We start from the raw sequence: 22,768 nt of genomic DNA, 5'->3' as shown, positions 1-22,768 counted from the left end.
CTCCTCCAGCACCAGAATTCAAAAGCATCAATTCTTCGGTGATCAGCCTTCTTGATGGTCCAGCTCTCACTTCCATACACCACTACTGGGAAAACCAGAGCTTTAACAATATGGACCTTTCTTGGCAAAGCATTAGCAGGCTGTGCATACCGCTATTCCTTCCTTAGCGGGCTGTGCAAACCGCTATTCTGAATAAAGCTTAAAAAACACAGCAACAGGGTAGTGGGCAGTGGGGTGCTTTTATGAGACCAAGGGGGAGCTGGTCCCCCAAAGTGTGGGAACCCCTGCTCTGGGAGGGGCCCCCCAACCTCTCACTGCCCAGAGATCGAGGTGCCCGTATTTATAGCCCAAATAAGACAGAGGTCCTCATTGTGTCTCGACTCTCTTCCAGATCTCCAGGAAGCAAAACAATGTTTGCATTCAGGGGGATATTTTTCTCTGGGAATGTGTGTGTGTGTGCAGCGCTTGGAAGCAGGGGCTGGGTTTGGCGGGGGGGGGGGGAGGAAGAATAATGGGATTCTGCAATGGAGGGGGCTGGGGCAACTCACAGTCCTGTTCTCCGTGGTGCAACTCTTGCCTCAATTGGGGCTTTTTTGCTCCCTGGAATCTGGCACGGCTTCTCGCCAGGCTGGATCCTGCCTTTTGAATTTGGTCGGGGGGGGGGGGCGAGGGGCCGTCTCTGCAGCAGACCTGGAGATGCTATTGCACCAATGCAACCAGCAAAAGGGTGACTGGGGCCATTTCAGTTTTTCTCAGTTTCACGGGGTTTGGCTTGGTCTGCCCTATGTCCAGGACATATTCAGAAATAGTGTCCAGGTGAAATTTCCAAAAATTGGTTAAAATGTCTGGGAAAACCGCCCTCAAAAATCTCCAAAAAGCACAACTTTTGTGCTGGATTTTCACTTTTTGAAATATGGCAACCATAGGCTAGATGATTCTCCTTTTTGCCAACCTTTGGTACTCCGCATTTGCATGCTTCAGCTTGCTTTAAAGTCCCTGTGAGCATTCATCAGCACTTTTTACTGCAAATTTACCCCAATAAGCCGATTCCTGGGTTCTTGGGCATCCCTGGCCACTGTGAGAAGAGAAGGCTGGACTCGAGGACTTCTCTTTGGGCTCTTCTGGTGTCCTTGTGGAACCTCCAGCTCCAGAGGCAGTCTATCTAAGTACCTGGGTTCTTAGGGACATTTGGCCCCTGTGAGAGCAGGAGGCTGGGCTGGACGGGCCCTTGGCCTGATCCCAGAGCAGCAGGGCTCTTCTTACCAATGAGGAACAACGCCGACCGGAGAGCCTTCCCCAGCTGTGCAAATAAATCCAGGAAGCTGTGGTGAGATTGCCCAATCCATCTCTGGAAGGGGCCATGATAATCTGAGCAGAGGAAGATGTGCTCTGTGGGACGACCCAGCAGCCCTCCAAACAGCTCCGGGGGTGGAAAGATGTTGGAGCAGCTCTCTGGTGCAGCAGGCAATTCAGCGGCTTGGAGGGGCCTGTCCGGATGGCCCCCGCCTCGCCATGGGGAGGAGAGCCTCATGTTATCCCAGGTGGGGACCTGCAGTGGGGAAGGGACCGGGGTCATCCTCTTGTGACAGCCCCGCCAGAACTTGGAAATGATAATAATAATACTAAATAAATACAAATAAGCAGGACAAATCCACAGGCTTCCCCACAGCTGGGAAGGAAGCAGGAATGTGGCTTTGCTGCCAAAGGGTCACCATCTCTGAGCAGAGAAGGGAGAGGAGGGGAGGCAGGAGAACAGCCCAGGAGGAACAAAGCCATCAACGGATGCTGAGCTCTCATGGAGCTTATAAGGGAAGCAACCCACAATGTCCTGCTTCCTCTTATGCAAAAATAAAGGTAAAGGTAAAGGTAAAGGGACCCCTGACCATTATGTCCAGTCATGGCCAACTCTGGGGTTGCTCATCTCACTTTCTTGGCCGAGGGAGCCAGCGTACGGCTTCCGGGTCATGTGGCCAGCAGGACTAAGCCGCTTCTGGAACTCCCTGTGGAACTCCCTCCCACAAGAGGCAGTGAGGGCCACCATCTTGGGTGGCTTTCAGAGGGTTGCACAAATTCAGGGAGGGGAGGGCTATCGCTGGGTACCAGCCAAGAGGGCAGCAATTCTTCTGAAGAAACCACAAGAGATGTGAGCTCTCATACACTTAAATCCTGCTTGTGGGTTTATGACTGGCCATCTGCTTGGCCACTGTGAGAACAGGATGCTGGACCAGCTGATAACCTCAAGGTCGCAGGTTCGATCCCCGTCTGGGACAGCTGCATATTCCTGCATTGCAGGGGCTTGGACGATCCTCAGGGATCAAGACCAACTTGTGTGATTATTTGATTCAAATTATTCAAACTAGACAGGCCATTGGCCTGATTGAGCAGGCCCAGAGGTCAAGCTAGAGGGACCCCTGACCATCAGGTCCAGTCGTGGCCGACTCTGAGCTTGTGGTGCTCATCTCGCTTTATTGGCTTCCGGGTCATGTGGCCAGCATGAGTAAGCCGCTTCTGGTGAACCAGAGCAGAGCACAGAAACGCCGTTTACCTTCCCATCAGAGTGGTACCTATTTATCTACTTGCACTTTGACATGCTTTCGAACTGCTAGGTTGGCAGGAGCAGGGACTGAGCAATGGGAGCTCATCCCTTCACAGGGATTCGAACCGCCAACCTTTTGATCGGCAAGTCCAAGGCTCTGTGGTTTAATCCACGGCGCCACCCGCGTCCCCTCTTTTCCCCTTATCCCTGTCCTTATCACTTTTGAGAAACTTCCAAGGGAGGAGAGCCCACCACTTCCCCAGGTTGTCCATTCCCCGTCGAACAGCTCTTACCCTCCGAAAGTTCTTCCTAATATTTAGCCAGAATCTCCTTTCCTGCAGCGCCTCCTTCCTCCTTCTCCTGCCCCACTTTCCTCCTGCCTCTCCCATTCCCCTTCAATGTCTGGGGCTGGGATGAGAGCGCCCAGTGCCATGGCCAGAGCCGGGATGCTTTTCCTGGGTTGTGGTGTCCACATGGCTCCACGCTCTCCTCACATGCTCTTCCCGGGTCTCAGATTCCAGCGCTGGCCTGCGTGGGCCCAGGAATGAGCTGGGTCTATGTAAGGACACTGTCTTCCACGGATGGGGGCCTCAACATGCTCCCTCCTTCCCCAGATCTCCGGCCTCCTCCAGGCCGGCCCTGACGGGGGTGTTTCTTCTCTGCAGCACAAACAAGATTGCGACAGAAACCGCCAGCTAAATTCCGAGGGAGAGCAGGAAAGATACGAGCGGAAATCTTAGCCAACTAAGCGTCCTTGCATTTGCCTACCTGCCAACAATGGTGGTTGCCGCGGGTCACTGTTCCAAGTTTTGCAGGTGGATTTATTTGTGTTGCAAAAGGTATAAACCACTTGATTGTAAAGATAAAAGGGGGGCGGGAGAGAATGCCAATTAGAAGAATTCACAGTGATAAATTAAGACTGAATCGGAGAAGTGCTGGAATTGCAATGAGGCTGAGGGTACATTCTGTCCTATGTGGTGGACTTGGAAAATATGCGCAGCTTGCAGATTTAACTTATAGGATAAGAGAACAAGAAGAACATACATTTAAAGAAGATTGAAAAATTTATTGAATATATGGGGGGGGAATTGTGTACACTTGAAAACGTTGGCAGCATTAAGATAAATTCAACAGTGTAAATGAGATTTGATGGATGAAATAATGGAATACTGAATGGTTTAGTTTTTGTAAAATATGCAGGGATATAAGGCATGCAAACTGAACCACAGAAAGAGAAGAAGGGAAGTTAAATGAATGTTCTAAAAGGTAAAATAGAAAAACTTCCTCCCCCCCAAAGGAGACCAGGGGGGCAAATACGCCTACAATTTAAAAGCAAAACAGAGGCATTCTAAAACAGTTAAAACAGCCTAAAAACAGTCAAAAATATTTTTTAGAAATATGTTATGGTTTAAAACCGAAACCAGCCAGCATTATCTGGACTGAAATCTGGAGCTAGGTGAGGCCCAAGGGTCTGACTCAGCTTCTTTACTCCTGTCTAAATCTGTCTGTCAGCCTCCATGAGGACTAGAGGCTCTGTATGTTTTTAGTGGCAGGACCATCACTCAGTGGCAGAGCGCTTGGCTTGCACACAGAACTTTGCCGACACAACCCCTGGCATCTCCAGGTAGGGGTCAGGGCTGGGAAAAGACCCCCCCCCCCGGCCCAAACCCCAGAGAGCTTCATAGAATTGTAGAATTGTGGAGTTGGAAGGGACCCAAGGGTCATCTAGTCCAACCCCATGTGATGCAGGAATCTCAACCCAAACAGCCATCACAGAGGACCAGCTCTGCTTAAAACCGCCCAGTGGACTCTGCTGGCCGGCCAGGCTGGACCAGAGGGAGCCCAAGGGCCTGAATGGGAGTAAGGTAGCTTCCCGGGAGTTGCTGTCCAATTATAATGGTTGAAATTAAAAGACACCTGCTTCTTGAGAGAAAAGCCACGCCAAACCTAGACAGCATCTTAAAAAGCAGAGACATCACCTTGCCAACAAAGGTCCGTATAGTTCAAGCTCTGGTTTTCCCAGTAGTGATGTTTGGAAGTGAGAGCTGGATCATCAAGAAGGCTGATCGCCAAAGAATGGATGCTTTTGAATTCTGGTGCTGGAGGAGACTCTTGAGAGTCCCATGGACTGCAAGAAGATCCAATCTCTCCATTCTGAAGGAAATCAGCCCTGAGTGCTCACTGGAAGGACAGATCCTGAAGCGGAGGCTCCAAGACTTTGGCCACCTCAGGAGAAGAGAAGACTCCCTGGAAAAGACCCTGATGTTGGGGAAGATGGAGGGCACAAGGAGAAGGGGACGACAGAGGATGAGATGGTGGGACAGTGTTCTCGAAGCTACCAGCATGAGGGAGGCAGTGGAAGACAGGAGGGCCTGGCGTGCTCTAGTCCAGGGGGTCACGAAGAAGCGGACACCACTAAACAACAACAATAATGGTTGCAAGTTGTTTGAAACTGTTTTTCTTAAGTGTCGTGACCTGCCCTGGGACCTCAGGGTGGCGGGAAAGTAATTAAGAAACCAGAGAACAAATAAGAAGTGTGTCTTCCTGGTCCTGCTGAAAGATGGAGACACATCTGTCCGTTTGGCTTCTGGCGACACGAAGTGGCTGTTTCTGAGAATGCACATGGCAGGGCCTGGTTGCACACAGCGTCAGAGAGGGATGCTCAGCACTGGCTAAATCCACAGCTAAATGCACCCACCCACCCACACACTTTGCACCCATTTTCCTGATTCACACCAGTGGGAAACAGGGGTGCTGAAGGGTGGGAAAGAGGACCTTTCTCCTTGTTTATTTATTAGATTTTTTTTGTTTTTCCAAACCTTCACAGTGCAAACGTAGGTCCCAAATTTCACAAGAACATAAGAGCGTGCTGGATCAGGCCAAAGGGATCTAGTCCAGGCTCCTGTTCTCATAGTGGCCAGCCAGACGCCACAAAAGGAAACCTGCAAGCAGGATCCGGGCGCAAGAGCCTTTTGTCCCGTCCTGGGGCTTCCAGCAACTGGGGTTTGGAAGACTGTTTTATTCCCAGAGGCCTCTGGGAGCTGACTATTTTTAAAATAAAGGGCTTTTAAATGACACCACACTGTTTTTATGATCTGCATTTTGGCAGATTTGTTTTTGATGGCATTTAATTGCCTTTTAACGATGCTCTTTCACACGTTTTTAGCCTTCTGCATTTCAGCTGCGCAGTTAATTTGTGTAAGCTGCCTTGAGTCCCTGTCTCAGTAAAAAAAAAAAAAAAGTGGGATATGGACAATAATAGATCTATTTATGACCAATCCCTTGTAGGAAAAGACCTGCCAAGGATATTAAAACACATTTTCATGTAAGTGACAACGGCGGCAAGAGTCTTAATAGCACAAGGATGGAAGAATGAGGAAACCCAGACTAAAGGACTGTGGCAAGAGAAACTGGTGGACTATGCGGAATTTGCAAAACTGACACATAAACTATGTGACAAGGATAACTGTGATTTTAAAGAAGAATGGGAACCTTTTACAAAGTATTTTAAGAAACAACAAAATGAACTGGACTCCTTGGCAGGGTTTGAATAAACACTCACAAATTTTTTATTGGTAATATAAAGTAAAGGTAAAGGGGACCCCTGACCATTAGGTCCAGTCGTGGCCAACTCTGGGGTTGAGGCGCTCATCTCGCTTTACTGGCCGAGGGAACCGGCGTACAGCTTCCGGGTCATGTGGCCAGCAGGACTAAGCCGCTTCTGGCAAACGAGAGCAGCGCACGGAAATGCCATTTACCTTTCTGCTGGAGCAGTACCTATTTATCTACTTGCACTTTGACATGCTTTCGAACTGCTAGGTTGGCAGGAGCAGGGACCGAGCAACGGGAGCTCACCCCGTCATTGCGGGGATTTGAACCGCCGACCTTCTGATCGGCAAGTCCTAGGCTCAGTGGTTTAACCCACAGCGCCACCCGCGTCCCTTATTGGTAATATACATACAGATAGGTAAATTGAGGATCTTTACAATTTTACAACATGCAGAGAATAACATGTGCTGAAAAACCAGAGAGAGGAGCTGTGGGGGGCGGGTATCTGATGTATCTTTGATAAATGGTTATGTTGAAATCCCTAATAAAAAATATTTTTTTAAAAAATATTTATTACCATTCCCTTACGGCAGGTGAGAAGTGCTTTTGAAAGTTACAAAGCCGACCCTGTCGGGACAGTCCCCTGAGCACGTGCAGAGTGCAAAAGCGCGCTCGGTTCCCCTGCTCCCTCCCTTCACCGCCACCTTCGCCAGCTTTGATCTGGATCAACGAATCCGTAGTCCTTCAAAGCGGGTTAAGAAGCAGGCGAGCAAGGCAACCTTTTCCGGGGCAGTCCCCTGAGCATGCACAGAGTGCGAATGCGCGCCCGATTCCCCGCCCTCCCTCCTCCCCGCCTTCCCTGAGCATCCTCCTCCCTCCTCCTCCTCCTCCCCACATCTGGCGGGCACGAGGCGGCGTGGCGACGGGGCGAGGCGTGGCCGGGCGGGGAGCGCGTTGCAGGAGCCCCCCCCCGCACCTCTCCGGAGCCCGGCAAGCAGCCGCGAGAGGCGCCCCCTCCTCCCGGGTGGGGCTTCAGCATCATCAGCATCCTCCGCCCCGGTCCAGCCTCCCCCCTCCCTCCGAGATGGATGCTCTTGGCAAGCAGGCGATGCCCGACCTCCTTTTGCTCCTGCTGGCCGGTGAGTCCGGGGGGGCCGCTTGGACTTCCTTTTCTAGAGCGGGGGGGGGGGGAAAGCTTTTGCTGGGCCTGGTGGGTCGGAAGGAGGAGGGTGGGGGGTCTGTGGGGAGGGGCTGGTGCGGCTCGATTGCGCGCCCCCCTTCCCGCCCTCGCAAGTCAGCCCAAGCCTTCATTGCTGCATCCTCAGCCAGAAGCGGCGCGCGCAGGGACTGGGTGGGTGGGGGCTCCCGCGACTGGTCCCCCCCCCCCTTCTGCTTGCAAAAAGAGGGCGGTTTGCAATCCTGCTTTCCTTATGCGCGCTGCCCTCGAAGACTTGGATCTCGCCAGGCGTTGCGGGGGGGGGGGGAGCGCAGAGACTCCCCTTTGCATTTTATGCTGGGGGCGAAATCTTGTGCAATTTCTCTGCTCGTGCATCCTGGTAAAGAAGTCGGGGGGGGGGCACGGGGGCGTTGTTAGTGGCGTGGCTGCATCCGATTTCATTTTCTGTCTCTTTATCTCTCTTCCCCCCGCCGCCGCCAAGTACAAAGCGTCTTGTCTTGAACAGCAGAAATGCCATTTATTTCCCTTTGACACATTTCAAGGCTCCTAGAGAAATATCTTTCCATCCAGGCCTGACTCAGCCAGGCTGCCGAGGTTTCGGTTTTTGTTGAATGGAACCGGAAAAAAGGGGGGGGGGGGGAGGGTTAGAAGCATTTACTGGCTTGGAAGGTTTTCAGGAGGGGTGGGGGTGCAGAATGTGGTTCCTATCAGCCTTCTCGTGGGTTTTGGGAATTGCTGCCCTGCCAGGATTTTGCAAATGTCTCACCCAGACCTGCTTGACTGACGTCCGCCCTCCCCAGCCGCCTGATAAACCCCCAACCTAATCTAGGAGTTTTGGAGGGACATCTGGGAGGATTTGGAGGAGGGGGGGTGGACAGATGGAAAGAGAAAGGGGGGGGATTCTGCTTGGCAAAATGCGCAGGAGGGGGGCAGGGAAGACTCCGGTTCTGACAGCTCGCTCAGCAAATATTATAATTAATAACAATTATCTTGTAATTTATGAACCGCTTTTCGCGCTAAGATTCCTGGGTTTTGGGGGTTTTTTGCAATGCTTCCAGAGCAACCAGTTCTGGGCACCCCAATTTAAAAAGGACATGGACAAGCTGGAAAATAAGAATGCAAGAAGAGGCTGATGGGTGAGGCCAGTGCCCCCCCCCCAGCTCAGCATCCTCTTCTCACAGTAGCTGAACAGTTCGTAGAATTGTAGAGTGGAAGGGACCCCCAGAGTCATCTAGACCAACCCCCTGCAGTCCTGTGGGAAGCCAGCGAGTAGGATTGGAGCACCAAAACGCCCTCCCCTCTGGCCGTTTCCAGTGGCTGTCTCTGACTGGAGGCTGAGAATAGCCACTGTGGCTAGTGGCCCTCATAGCTCTCTACTCCTCCTTGAATTTGTCTCCTAATCCTCTTTCAAAGCCATCATTGCTTCCTGTGGGATTCTAGCAATAGAGTGTCATTGGAACAAGGGTGAGGGTCTTTCATAGATTGAGAGATGTTGCAGGAAACAGAGACCCTTATCCTGATGGGGGTGGGTGGCGCTGTGGGTTAAACCACAGAGCCTAGGACTTGCCGATCAGAAGGTTGGTGGTTCGAATCCCCGCGATGGGGTGAGCTCCCGTTTCTTGGTCCCTGCTCCTGCCAACCTAGCAGTTCAAAAGCACGTCAAAGTGCAAGTAGATAAATAGGTACCGCTCCGGCAAGAAGGTAAATGGCGTTTCCGTGCGCTGCTCTGGTTCACCAGAAGCGGCTTCGTCATGCTGGCCACATGACCCGGAAGCTGTACGCCGGCTTCCTCGGCCAGTAAAGTGAGATGAGCGCCGCAACCCCAGAGTCGGCCACGACTGGACCTTATGGTCAGGGGTCCCTTTGCCTTTTACCTTTATCCTGATGGGGGCAACTAATGAAGACCTCAGTACATGTGAATAGGATCTGGGGGTCTTGGGAGACCACAAGCTTGTCTTGAGCCAGCAGTGTGATGCAGCAGCAAAAAAGGCTAATGCTATTCTAGGCTGCATCCACAGAAATATAGTGTCCAGCTCAAAGGAAGTCATAGTCCTGCTTTATTCTGCCCCACCTGGAAGACTGTCCAATTCTGGGTGCCACAACTGAAGAAGGATATAGACAAGCTGGCATGTGTTCAGAGGAGGGGGACCGAGACGATCAAGTGTCTGGGAATGATGCCTCATGAGGAATGGTTGAGGGAGCCTCTGAAATCCCCAACCCCCGCCCTGGCCCAAATCTCCATTTCTAGCCTCTACCCTGACACTGTTTCTCATCACCTTAAAAATCCTTATTCACACCAACCCTGAAAAAAGTATTGCATGCCTGTAGTATTTATTTGTTGCATAGTATTTATACACCTCTTCATTGTGAAGCCTCAGCAACCTCAAAGTAGTTCACAAAAATCAATGATTTCCTCCCTAAAACTATACTTTAAAAGGTGCAAAAAATTAAAATTCTAAAACAGATTAAAATTAGCACCAGCATTTCTCTGGGCAGGTTTGACTAAGCAAGAATGTTTTTAGCGGGTGCCGAAAAGGGTGTGTTGAAGGCGTCTGTCTGTCTGATATCAATAGGCCGGGAGTTCCAAGTGTATCTTATGAGAAGGAAAGAGAGACGGGGCTGCCAGATTTCCTGGCTTGCAACAACTCAGCTGCTGTGTTGATTCTTATTTAGTTATTTATCCTGAGCCATTAATGTGCACAGCTCTTCACAGGAGTAATTCCTCATGGAGCACTTTCTGCCTGCCACCGACTGGGGCTCTTGCAAAAATTCTTTATGTACAGTGAATTTTATCCACAGTGGAGAACAAGCAAAAAGAGAGGTCTCTGCCCTGAGGTGCTTCCAATTTGGGGGGGGGGAAGGTAGCAGGACAAGATGAAGGAAAGAATCACTAGGGGCGGGGGAGAGAGGAGTCCAGTTATTCTGTTGCAGAAATTTGTCATTAAAAGGTCGTGTGACGGCTTGGACTGGCAGGAGGAGGAAGCTGTCAGTCAGGGCCAGCCCTGGAATCAGATGCAAGTCACGAGGCGGCCTGGGGGGCAGTGCCCCACTGCCCCATGAGCCAGCTCCCCCTATTTGCATCTATCTACATATATGCAAATCAGCAGATGCAAAGCTGAGGCAAATTGGTGCCACTGGATTCCTTGCAGAGGCTTTCGATTTATAGATTTGTAAAAAAAAAAACCTATAGCAACAGCTCACGTTTCCTTTCCTTATTTCCACAAGCAGAATTCCCAGGGGAGTTGCAACCTTCTTATTTATAAATGGCATTTCTGTCCCCCCCCAAGAACCCCAAGTGGTGCCAACGGTTCTCTCCCCGCCTCCTCATTTAATCTGCACAACAACCCTGCGAGGGGGGTGAGGCTGAGAAAGGCAGGTCACACTCCGCAAGAGCAGGGATCCCTACCCTCGTCTCTCCCAGATCCTGGCCTGATACCCTGACCGCTGGGCCACGCTGCCTCTTAATAAACCCAAGGACAGCCTCTTCCTTTCAGGCCCTGTCTGCTTTGCAGTCTGGAGTCACGCTGGGGTCTGCGGTGCCTGGGAGGGGAGGGGGCTGAGGTGGGCTGACCTAGATCTTGCCCGCTGCCCACGTGGTGCCCCAGATGTGGGTCTCTGCCTTTGCAACTCCTCTCCAGAGAAGAAGGCAGCCTTGTTGTTCTCCTTGGCCTGCTGCTGCTGCTGCTGTTTGTCTCCTTTGCTGTGCTTGTGCACCAGACAACATTTCCGCCTCTCCATAATCACGTGCAGAGTTCTGCAACCATCGCCTTGTGCGTCCAGGAGCAGGAACCGTCAGGAGCCGCTCTTGCTCCTGTTAACGGAGAAATCTGAGGGCTCCCTTGGACAAAAAAGCAAAGACACTAACCAGGAAAATTGGAGCAAAACAGCAGCCAGTAGACTTGGTCTTGATTGAAACCGTCACGACAGGACTCCAATTCACTGCAAGACAAAGCAAGATGGAAGCCCTGAACAAAAGAGAACCCAAACTTTTATTAGCTGCTAATCCCCATGTTACAGCCCCCCCAACGACATCACTCATACATCACGGTTACATCATGAAAGGGGAGGTCTGGTGGCCGTAATGTGAGCATCCTGGACCCTGCCCCATGGTTCCCCTTGCCCTCCACCAAACACCCATCAAGTGGAACAAAAGAGATCTTTACATTTCCCTGTTTCTCAGCCAAGTTCATCCCACCCTTTTGTCTTCATCTGGGTTTGTTATTTCTGGACCATCTACCTGTCTGGCCCTCAGGTATCAGGATGCCAGGGATTATCCCTCAGGCAGAGGGGCTGCTGAGGAGCTGAGCTCACAGGTCTATAGGAATTTCTGAAGTTTTCCCAGTGAGTCAGTACACAGATACATTTATCAGCGAATTATCACATTTGGTATTGTGTAGCAGAGGCCCTTTGAATAGATAGGAAGAAACTGTGATGAAGTGTTTTGTGGGGACAAATCACAAAAGTGATAGTGCTGGTTTTGGTAGTGGGCTGCATGTGCCTGATATCTGCTGGAGGGGTAACCCCCCCCCCCCCCACAACCTATACATAAATCCCTGCAACAATTCCAATCCACAGCCTGGAGATTTCTGTAATCAACAGGGCTGATTTGTTTGTTGCCGGGAAGAGAATCCTCTTGCCCCAGTTGCCAGGGGGAGGGAAGGAGCCCCACCCCCTCTGGGGCAGCCCTTCCCTGCCTCTGGGTTCCCCAGCGGACTCATTTGGCTTAATGAGTCTGTTATGGAATTAAGGGCCGTGTGGTATTTTTCTCTCTCTCCTCCCGGCTTGGGGAGATCGGACCTGATTCCCAGCTGAGCTGAATTGCAGAGAACTGCTTTTGTTTTTCAGCTCTTGAAAATTATTCCGCACACTGAGGTCCTCTTGAACACCCCACATTCACCAAGTGAGATCGGGGTGCCATATTTTAACATGCTCTTTCCCACATAAACTACGGGACAATGATAACTGTGACTTTAAACATGAATGGGAACCTTTTACAAAGTACCGTATTTCGCTCTATAAGATGCACCAGACCATAAGACGCACCTAGTTTTTGGAGGAGGAAAACAAGGGAAAAAAACATTCTGAATCTCAGAAGCCAGAACAGCAAGAGGGATCGCTGCGCAGTGAAAGCAGCAATCCCTCTCACTGTTCTGGCTTCTGGGATAGCTGCGCAGCCTGCATTCGCTCCATAAGACACACACACATTTCCCTTTACTTTTTAGGAGGGAAAAAGTGAATCTTATAGAGCAAAAAATATGGTGCTTAAAGATGCAACAAAGTGAATTGGACTTTTTATTGATAACAAACAGCTAGACAAATTAAGGATCTATACAAATCTGTAACATGCAGAGAATAGCATTCATAGAGAAACCAGAGATTGGGACTGAGGAAAGTCAGGGTAGTTTGTTTTATGGGAGGGAGGGGGGGAAATGGGGGTGGGAATTAAGGATGATATGTTTTAAGATACAGCGGTACCTCGGGTTACATATGCTTCAGGTTACACACTCCGCTAACTCAGAAATAGTGCTTCAGATTAAGAACTTTGCTTCAGGATAAGAACAGAAATCGTGCTCCAGCAGTGCGGCAGCAGCAGGAGGCCCCATTAGCTAAAGTGGTGCTTCAGGTTAAGAACAGTTTCAGGTTAAGAACGGGCCTCCGGAACGAATTAAGTACTTAACCCGAGGTACCACTGTAATATGTTTGTTTAAATTTTTAATAAAAAAATTATTTTAAAAAACCATGCTCTTTCCAGTGCATCTTCCGGGGGGGGGGGCTTTTTCTATGCCCAGCCTTAACCCACTCCAATGCCTCCCCCCCGCTTACATTCACAGAAGTGTAGGGATGGAAGGGAGACCCCAAGCGCCATCTAGTCCGAGCTCAACATGAGCCAGTAGTGTAATGAAGCAGCAAAAAAGGCCAAGGCTATTCTAGGCCAGATCAAGGGAAATGAGAGCACTGCTCTAGTCTGCCTTGGCCAGACCCGACCTGGAATCCTGGGTCCAGTTCTGGGCACCCCAGTTTAAGAAGGATATCGACAAGCTGGCACATGTGCAGAGGAGGGCGACTGAGATGGCCAAGGGTCTGGTTGAGGGAGATGGGGATTTTTAGCCTGGTTTCCACACCTTTGAAAGGGTCCTTTGGTAGGAAGGGCAAGATCCAAACAGAAAAGAGCTGATTTTAATGTGTTTTTAAGAGATCATAGGTAGATAGCTTTAATTCTGTGTTCTAAACCACTGAGCCTCTTGGGCTTGCCGATCAGAAGGTCAGCGGTTCGAATCCCCACGATGGAGTGAGCTCCCGTCGTTCGGTCCCAACTCCTGCCAACCTAGCAGTTCGAAAGCACGTCAAAGTGCAAGTAGATAAATAGGTACCGCTCCGGCAGGAAGGTAAACAGCATTTCTGTGTGCTCTGGTTTCTGTCACTGTGTTCCGTTGTGCCAGAAGCAGTTTAGTGCTGCTGGCCACAAGACCAAGAAAGCTGTCTGTGGATGATGATAATAATAATAATAATAATAATAATAATAATAATAATAATAATAATAATAATAATTTATTACTTATACCCCGCCCATCTGGCTCGGTTTCCCCAGCCACTCTGGGCGGCTTCCAATGGAATATTAAAATACAATAACCTATTAAACATGAAAAGCTTCCCTAAACAGGGCTGCCTTCAGATGTCTTCTAAACGTTTGGTAGTTGTTCTTCTCTTTGACATCTGAAGGGAGGCCATTCCATAGGGCGGGTGCCACCACCGAGAAGGCCCTCTGCCTGGTTGCCTGTAGCTTGGCTTCTTGCAGTGAGGGAACCGCCAGAAGGCCCTTGGCGCTGAACCTCAGTGTCTGGGCAGAATGATGGGGGTGGAGACGCTCCTTCAGGTATACTGGACTGAGGCCGTTTAGGGCTTTCAAGGTCAACACTTTGAATTGTGCTTGGAAATGTCCTGGGAGCCAATGTAAGTATTTCAAGACCGGTGTTATGTGTTCTCCGTGGCCACTCCCAGTCACCAGTCTAGCTGCCACATTCTGGATTAGTTGTAGTTTCTGGGTCACCTTCCAAGGTAGCCCCATGTAGAGCGCATTGCAGTAGTCCAAGCGAGAGATAACTAGAGCATGCACCACTCTGGCCAGACAGTCTGAGGGCAGGTAGGGTCTCATCCTGCATACCAGATGGAGTTGGTAGACAGCTGCCCTGGACACAGAATGGACCTGCACCTCCATGAACAGATGTGAGTCCAGAATGACTCCCAGGCTGTGCACCTGGTCCTTCAGGGGCACAGTTACCCCATTCAGGACCAGGGAGTCCCCCACACCCGCCTGCCTCCTGTCCCCCCCTCCTCTCTGGGCAGAACAATGGGGGTGGAGACGCTCCTTCAGGTATACTGGACCGAGGCCGTTTAGGGCTTTAAAGGTCAGCACCAACACTTTGAATTGTGCTCGGAAACGTACTGGGAGCCAGTGTAGGTCTTTCAAGACCGGTGTTATATGGTCTTGGCGGCCGCCCCCAGTCACCAGTCTAGGTGCCGCATTCTGGATTAGTTGTAGTTTCCGGGTCACCTTCAAACGCCGGCTCCCTCAGCCTGAAAGCGAGATGAGTGCCACAACCCCAAAGTCGCCTTTGACTGGACTTGACTGTCCAGGGGTCCTTTACCTTTTAACCTTTAATTCTATTAATGTTTCTTGTTGTCAGAGCTGCTACCAGGTCCCAGCTCACATAGGACCACGCCACACAGCGTCCACTTTAAAAGAGTCTTTATTGAGTTACAGGTTTCATTTCCGAACTGCAGCGTGCAGCTCTACACCTTCTGCCCTAGGTCGGCGAAGACCCATCTGAGTCCCCGCCTCTTGCACACCAGCTTAATACCCTAGCCTTGCTCCACCTCCTTCGCCTCTCCCTACGTCTCTGGGTCCTTCTGCCCCCCTGGGACTCCTCCCTTCTACTCTCCTCTGACGCTGACCCCCCTGATCCTTCCGCTTCCTTTCGGCGGGCTTTGGGACCTGGCTCACTCTCCGGGCTGCTTACTGCTCCAGCTTCCGCTGCATTTGAACTTGGCGCGCGCGCCCAACTCTCTACTTTCCTCTTGACCGTTGCCTCGCTCTCTGAGGAGGGCGTGACCACCCCTGACTCGTGCCCTCCCTCCTGCTGACGGCCTCCGGAACCCGATGCCTGGCTGCCTTCCTCCCTGCTGCTCTCAGTCTTGAGCGTGGGTCCCGACTTCCAGCTGCTGCTCTCTGAATCTCCTCTGTTCCCTTCCTCCTGGGGTGTCCCCCCGGATCCCCCCCTTGCTCTGCTCACTGGGGCTCCCTTTTGGGAGTCCTCTGACTCACTGCTTAGGCTTGGAGATCTCGGTTCGTCATCATCACTCATTCTCCCTTCGGCTTCCTCCCCCTCGCTCTCTGTTTCCACCCTTCTCTGCGTCTCTGCTTCTGAACCCCTGACATCCATCCCCCCCTCGAAGCCCCCCCTTCCCCCCTCCCCGCTGTCAGGTGTGGGTGCTGGGCGCTCCATCATCATGGGAGGGAATGCTGGATACAGGTCGCTCCCCGTGGGTGGCCGCCAACTGAAGACCTCCGAGTCTTCCCCCTCGCGGTCGTCGACGTTGACTTGTTGCTCTTCCATCTCTGTACCGCCGTGCTCGAACCCGAGGTCCTCCCCGAACACGTCCATGTCAGTCTCTGCGTCGGTCGCTCGACCTGGCCTCTCCAGCCACTTCCTGCGCCATTGCTCCTCTGGTCGATCGTCCCACCAATACGAGTTGCCTGATGCCGAACCTGCCGGTGAACCTTCTGGGGAACGGGTGCTCCGTGCGGGTTCCCCTTCTGAGTCGAATCCATGGAACGTGCTGGAAGAAAGTGTGGGTGTGAACAACCAGTCGTCGAAGAAGCTCGCTGGCATGGGTTTGTGTGGGAAGAGGGCATGAAACTCGTCCTTGAGCAGGGGTTCCTCCAAAGCGTAGTCTGGTACCCAGCTATTGGCGCTGGCCCGGGTGCCCTCTCTGGCTAAGAGGTATTCGACTCCCTCTTCCCCCCATCTGGAGTCCAAAATCTCCGTGACCTCGTTGATGTGGTCCTGGTGCTTCACCTCCCGCGTCTCCGTCCGTTCCCGGAGCGGACTTGGCGCCGTCCCTGGCTCCTGGAACCTGTGAGGTGCCTTGTAGGGAGTGAGCACCGACCTGTGGAACACCGGATGCATTCTGGAACCCTCCGGCAGCGCCAGTCGGAAGGCTACCGGGTTGATCTGCGCTTCGACTTGGTACGGACCGATCTGCTTGTGCCCCAACTTCTTCTTGGCAAGTGACCTGGTCGGCACTGCGTGGGCTGCCAACCAGACCCAGTCTCCCACTTGGATCACTTCGCCAACCCGCCTGTGCTTGTCAGCTTGCACCTTGTAGGCGTGCTTAGCTAGCTCCAGCTGCCGTCTGAGTTGATCGTGGACCGCCTGCAGCTCTGACGCTAACGCGTCCGCCGTCTGTGGTTCTCCTTCCCCCACTCTCTCCAGTCCCGGGAAGGTTCTGGGATTCCTCCCATTGTTGGCAAAGAACGGCGTCACTCCTGTGGACACGTGCTTCGTGTTATTGTAAGCGAACTCGGCTAGCGGCAGGTAATCCACCCACGTCGCAGGCTGTTGATTGGCATAGCATCTCAGGTACTGCTGCATGATGGCATTGACCCTCTCTGCTTGCCCGTTGGTCTGCGGGTGTCTTGCTGATGCCAGATTGACCTTGACATTTAGAAAACCCATCAGCTTCTGCCAGAAAGACGAGATGAACTGGCGTCCGCGGTCGGACAGGATAGACCGTGGCAGGCCATGCACTTTGAACACGTGATCTATGAACAGTTTGGCGGTTTGTTCCGCCGTGGCCACCTTCGCACACGGAATGAAATGTGCCATCTTGGTGAACAAGTCCACCACCACTAGCACAGCTGTCTTGCCTCTCGAGCTGGGTAAATCCGTCACAAAGTCCAGGGCCACCCTCTCCCACGGTTCAAACGGTGTTTGCAGCGGTTCTAACAGTCCCGCCGGTGGTCTGTGTACCGGCTTGGCCCTCTGGCAGGTGTCGCACCTCGCGACGTAGTCCGCGACCTCTCCTCTCAGCCTGGGCCACCAGAAGTCTCTCGCGACTAATTCCATCGTTTTCTCTGTGCCAAAGTGACCGGCCGTGGGTGCGTCGTGCAACTGTTGCAGTACCTTGGCGCGAAGGTCGTCTCCTGGTACATAGACAGCCCCTTTGCGTAGGAGCAAGCCGTCCCGCACCTGGAACTCGTCCGTGGTAGCCGTGCCTCTGAGCAGTTCCGCCATCTTGTCTTGCGCGAATGAGTCGTCCCGCAATGCACGTCGCACCGCATCCAGGTCTACTGTAGCTGAGGCACACGCCCACGCCGTCGGTGCGAAGATGTGCATGGCCGCCGCTGGCGTCACCTCTTCTAGGTATTGCGGTTTTCGGGACAGTGCATCCGCCATGATGTTGGTGTCGCCTGGGACGTACTCTATTCGGAAATTGAAGTCAGCAAAGAACTCCGCCCAACGTATCTGCCTCTGGTTCAGGAACTGAGCCGTGCGCCAGTGCTCCAGATTCTTGTGGTCCGTGCAGACCTGCACCGTGTGCTTGGCGCCGATTAGGAAGTGCCTCCACGCCTTGAAAGCTGCATGAATGGCCAGCAACTCCCTGTCCCAGATGGTGTAGTTCTGCTCCGACTTGCTGAGCTTTCTGGAGTAGAACGCTCCCGGCCGCCACACCCCCTGCGGGTCTCGCTGCAGCAGGACAGCTCCCACGGCTCTGTCTGACGCGTCTGTCTCTACCCTCAACGGTTTACTGGGGTCGATATGCAGCAGTTGCTTCTCCGATGCGAAGAGATGCTTGAGCGCTTGAAAGGACTGTTCCGCCTGCTCCGTCCAGATGAATTTCTTTTTTTTGGAGCTGAGCGTGTCCGTAATTGCTGCCGTCTGCATCGCGAACCCCTTGATAAACTTGCGATAGAAGTTGGCGAAGCCGACAAACCGCTGGACCTCCTTCCGGTTGCGCGGGCTCTTCCAATCCAATACCGCACGAACCTTGGTGCTGTCCATGGCTATCCCCTTGTCCGACAACTTGTATCCCAGGAAATCCACCTCCGTCGTGTCGAACTGGCACTTCTCCAGCTTGGCGTACAGTCTATGTTGTTGCAACCTGCTGAGCACCTCCCTCACGTCTCGGTCGTGAGCTTGCTGCGAGTCAGAGAAAATCAGGATGTCATCCAGGAAGCAGACGCATGTCTTGTAGAGGAGTCCCTCCAACACGTGATGCATAAAAGCTTGAAAACAGTGAGAGCCATTTTGTAATCCAAAGGGCATAACTCTGTATTCGTAGGTGCCCAGCGGTGTGAACATGGCCGTCTTCCACTCATCGCCCTCCCGCATGCGGATGAGATTGTACGCCCCTCGCAGGTCCAACTTGGTGAACACGCGTCCCTTGCGCACCGTCGCGAGGAGGTCGTCAATCCTGGGCATGGGGTAATCAGACGGTTTGGTCATCTGGTTCAAAAGGCGGTAGTCCACAACTAGTCTTTTTTGGGGCGTGTCTTTCTTTTTCACGAAGAAAACGGGACTGCCCCCCACTGCCTTGGACTCTCTGATGAAGCCACGCTCCAGATTATGCTCGATGAACTGTTTGAGTTCCTGCATTTCATCTTCAGACATGGAGTATAGCCGCCCCTTCGGCAGCGTCGCCCCCGGTAGGAGGTCAATCTTGCAGTCATATGGCCGGTGAGGGGGTAGCTTGTCCGCCTCCTTCTCGCAGAAGACCTCCAAAAAGCTCGCGTATTTGTGGGGGACCGCTTGCAACGTTCCCAACTGCAGTTGTGATTCCTCCTCCTCTCCCTCCCGTCGGGGCAGGATGCAGTGTTCTGCGCAATAAGAGGAGCCGAAGATCAGTTGTCTCTGGTACCAAGCCAGTGTCGGACTGTGCCTGTCCAGCCAACTCATGCCCAACACAATGGGCGTGTCCGACAGTTGGGTGACATTAAAACTGATGACTTCCCTGTGGTTGCCAAGGCGCATCACCATCGGTGGCGTCTGCTTCACCACCTGCCCCCCTAGCAACTCTCTGCCATCCACTGTGACGACTTGCAGGGGCAGAGTGGCAGGCAATAGCTGTATAGCGTGCTGCTCCACAAAGCTCTGCGCTATAAAGTCTGCGTTGCTTCCAGAATCCACAGAAAGCGGCACTTCGATAGTGACGCCGTCGGGTAGCTGGAGAGATGCTGTGAGCTGCACTACTGGTTTGGGTGGGAGGGGATCCGTGGGTTGCAATATCGCTGGGGACTGCTTCACAGATGCGTCTGGCTGGGCCCCAGTGCCTCCGTCTCCAGCCAGACATCGTCGTTTCCCTGCTGTGGTTCTCCTTGCTGCGTTGCTGCAGTCACCATTGCTGAGGCTGCAGTGTGCTTGTGGAGCCTCCGGGGACACTCCTTCGCCAAATGGCCTGGATCCTCGCAGATGTAACACTTCCTGTTCCCTCTAGGAGGCTTCGCTTTCACTGCTGCCGGTGCTAGGGCTCTGGCTGCTGACTGAGCCCTTGCACCTCCAACCTCCATCGGTTCCCCTCCCCCTCCTGGCGGAGGTGTGGATTGCGCACGCGCTGCTTCCCTCGGAACGAAAGAGAAACTTCTCGCTGCTTCGCGCCCTCCACGTCCTTCATCTCTGCACCATGGACGTTCTTCCAGCCTCACCCCCACAGTCAGCGCCCTTTGGACCACCTCCTGCGTGCTTCGGGGCCTCTCCCCCCTTGCAATTTCATCCTTAACCGCAGAACTTAGACCCTCCCAGAAGAGGTCTCTGACAGGGGGCGAATCCCGATCCCATTCTAAAGCACTGACCAGCGCAAAAAATCGGGCGTGATACTGCCGGACGCTCGCCCTCCCTTGTTTTAGTCCATGAATCTCCCGTCTGGCAAGATCCACATCAATAGTAGACAAAAAACACGCATCCATCGCTTTGATAAAGGCATCTGCATTCTGAAGCGCCGGATCTTTATCCCTCCACAAATTGCGCAGCCAGGCTTTGGCATCCCCATGCAAATGGGACAATATGAACCCCACCTTCTCTTCCTCATCTCTAAAGTCTTTTGCCAGCAGTTGCAGTGCGCACATTACGTCTGCTCTAAAATTAGGGTACTGTTGCAAAGTCCCATCGAAGTGAGCCACAAGCCCTCCTGCTCTCCGTGCCAATCCCACGCCCTCCGGTCTGGGTCCCGGTTGCCCTTGCTTAACAAGCATTTCAAACCTGGCGTGTAGGTCTCTGTAGGCGGCTGTAGTCTCCTCCTCCCGTTTCTTGGAAGCCAATACCTCTGAGGACAACTGGGTCACTGCCTCTTGCAACGCTGAGATCCTCTGTTCTTCCGTCATCTTGCTAACCTTTGTGAGCTTGCTTACAGACACCCCTCTTCCTCCCCTAGCGGCTTCTGCTCCCGCTGCGAGGTTTCAGGTTTCTGAAGCTTTGACTGAGATGGGTCTTACTGTCAGAGCTGCTACCAGGTCCCAGCTCACATAGGACCACGCCACACAGCGTCCACTTTAAAAGAGTCTTTATTGAGTTACAGGTTTCATTTCCGAACTGCAGCGTGCAGCTCTACACCTTCTGCCCTAGGTCGGCGAAGACCCATCTGAGTCCCCGCCTCTTGCACACCAGCTTAATACCCTAGCCTTGCTCCACCTCCTTCGCCTCTCCCTACGTCTCTGGGTCCTTCTGCCCCCCTGGGACTCCTCCCTTCTACTCTCCTCTGACGCTGACCCCCCTGATCCTTCCGCTTCCTTTCGGCGGGCTTTGGGACCTGGCTCACTCTCCGGGCTGCTTACTGCTCCAGCTTCCGCTGCATTTGAACTTGGCGCGCGCGCCCAACTCTCTACTTTCCTCTTGACCGTTGCCTCGCTCTCTGAGGAGGGCGTGACCACCCCTGACTCGTGCCCTCCCTCCTGCTGACGGCCTCCGGAACCCGATGCCTGGCTGCCTTCCTCCCTGCTGCTCTCAGTCTTGAGCGTGGGTCCCGACTTCCAGCTGCTGCTCTCTGAATCTCCTCTGTTCCCTTCCTCCTGGGGTGTCCCCCCGGATCCCCCCCTTGCTCTGCTCACTGGGGCTCCCTTTTGGGAGTCCTCTGACTCACTGCTTAGGCTTGGAGATCTCGGTTCGTCATCATCACTCATTCTCCCTTCGGCTTCCTCCCCCTCGCTCTCTGTTTCCACCCTTCTCTGCGTCTCTGCTTCTGAACCCCTGACACTTGTTTTTAATGAATGTTTCTTCTTATTCTTCCTGTGTTTTTTAGCTGTTCTTATTTAACTGTTAGCAGCCTTGAGTCCCTGCCAGAGAAAAAAGGTGGGGTATGATTCCAACTAAACATTTTAGGCAGATCTATCTGACGGCAAGAGCTGTTTGACAGTGGAACTGTCTTCCTTGGAAGGTGACGGACTCTCCTTGCCTGGAGGTTTTTAAGGAGAGGTCCCCGTCAGGGATGCTTTAGCCGTGAGTCCTGCGTTGCAGCGGGTCAGACTAGATGAGCCCTGGGGGTCCCTTCCAATGCGACAGTTCTATGATTCTGTGAATAAACTCATCAGCAAGCAGCCAAGAAACAACAAGAAGCATCTGTTGTGGGAAAGCCCCACCTCACTCAAATATATATATATATATATTTCAGATTGCAAGAAGTTTTGTAAGGAGGACTATGCGAAATATTGCAGAGAATTGTTAGTTAAGGACAATTAAAAGTAATAAGGAAATTAAGAAATGTAGATTAAGTGATAAAGACTGAAAAATCTTCAGATGTGGTTGATGGAAGTCCAAAACACTGTGGAAGATAAGAAATTATGTTCTATGATTGTTAGGAATGATATGTAAAAAATAATAAATATATATACAAAACCATAATAATAATAATAATAATAATAATAATAATAATAATAATTCCTCCCACCCCAATGTCAACTCCCAGCTGATTCTACCACTCTGGTGGAATTAGCTGACATGACCTCTCCTAGCCCTGTTGCTGAATTAACGGCTTTTTCCAGCTCTGCGTTTAATCATTAAAACAATGAAGATTGCAGCTGAACTCTGCCTGAAACCCAGCCCCATAATTCGGTTTTCACACCCGACCAAAGGTCTCTCCTTGCTTGTTTTTCCCTCTTCGCTTGGCTTGATATGCATCCTGCCAAGCAGCTCAGGATTTGACCCTCGCCCTTCGTCCTCACGACAGACCTGCGAGGGAGGCTGGGCTTAGAAACTGTGACTTAACTGAGGAGGAATGGCTTTTGAATAAGGGACTTGGCAGAAAAGGGCAAAGCTGACGGCGAAATTAAGAGATCCAAAGGATGAACTTTCTATAGAAGAACGTGAACTATTTTGCAAAAGCGTTGCAGTCAAATGAAATTGCAGGCAGCGTTTGAGATAAAAGCAGCGAATGAAAAATGACAAAGTAATTGCTAACAGAGGAACTTTTGGTGATGGATAAAGAGATAATGCAGTGGAAAAAGTCTGAGCAAAAAC

General features: G+C 52.1%; 1 protein-coding gene across 1 annotated transcript in view; it reads left to right on the top strand.

Annotated features, from left to right (window-relative positions):
- Window positions 1-6,948: 6,948 nt before the first annotated feature.
- Window positions 6,949-22,768, top strand: part of IGSF8 (immunoglobulin superfamily member 8) — a 33,755-nt gene continuing 17,935 nt past the window's right edge. Inside the window, exon 1 of the mRNA XM_082202221.1 lies at window positions 6,949-7,224. Coding sequence (XP_082058347.1) covers window positions 7,170-7,224 — 55 coding nt within the window. The 5' untranslated portion in view covers window positions 6,949-7,169. The remainder of the gene's footprint in view (window positions 7,225-22,768) is intronic.

This window comes from Podarcis vaucheri (assembly GCF_965113315.1).
Source record: "Podarcis vaucheri genome assembly, chromosome: 16".
Taxonomy (NCBI): Eukaryota; Metazoa; Chordata; class Lepidosauria; order Squamata; family Lacertidae; genus Podarcis; species Podarcis vaucheri.
Note: the sequence above shows the minus strand (reverse complement) of the source record. Positions and strands in the feature narration are given on the sequence as shown.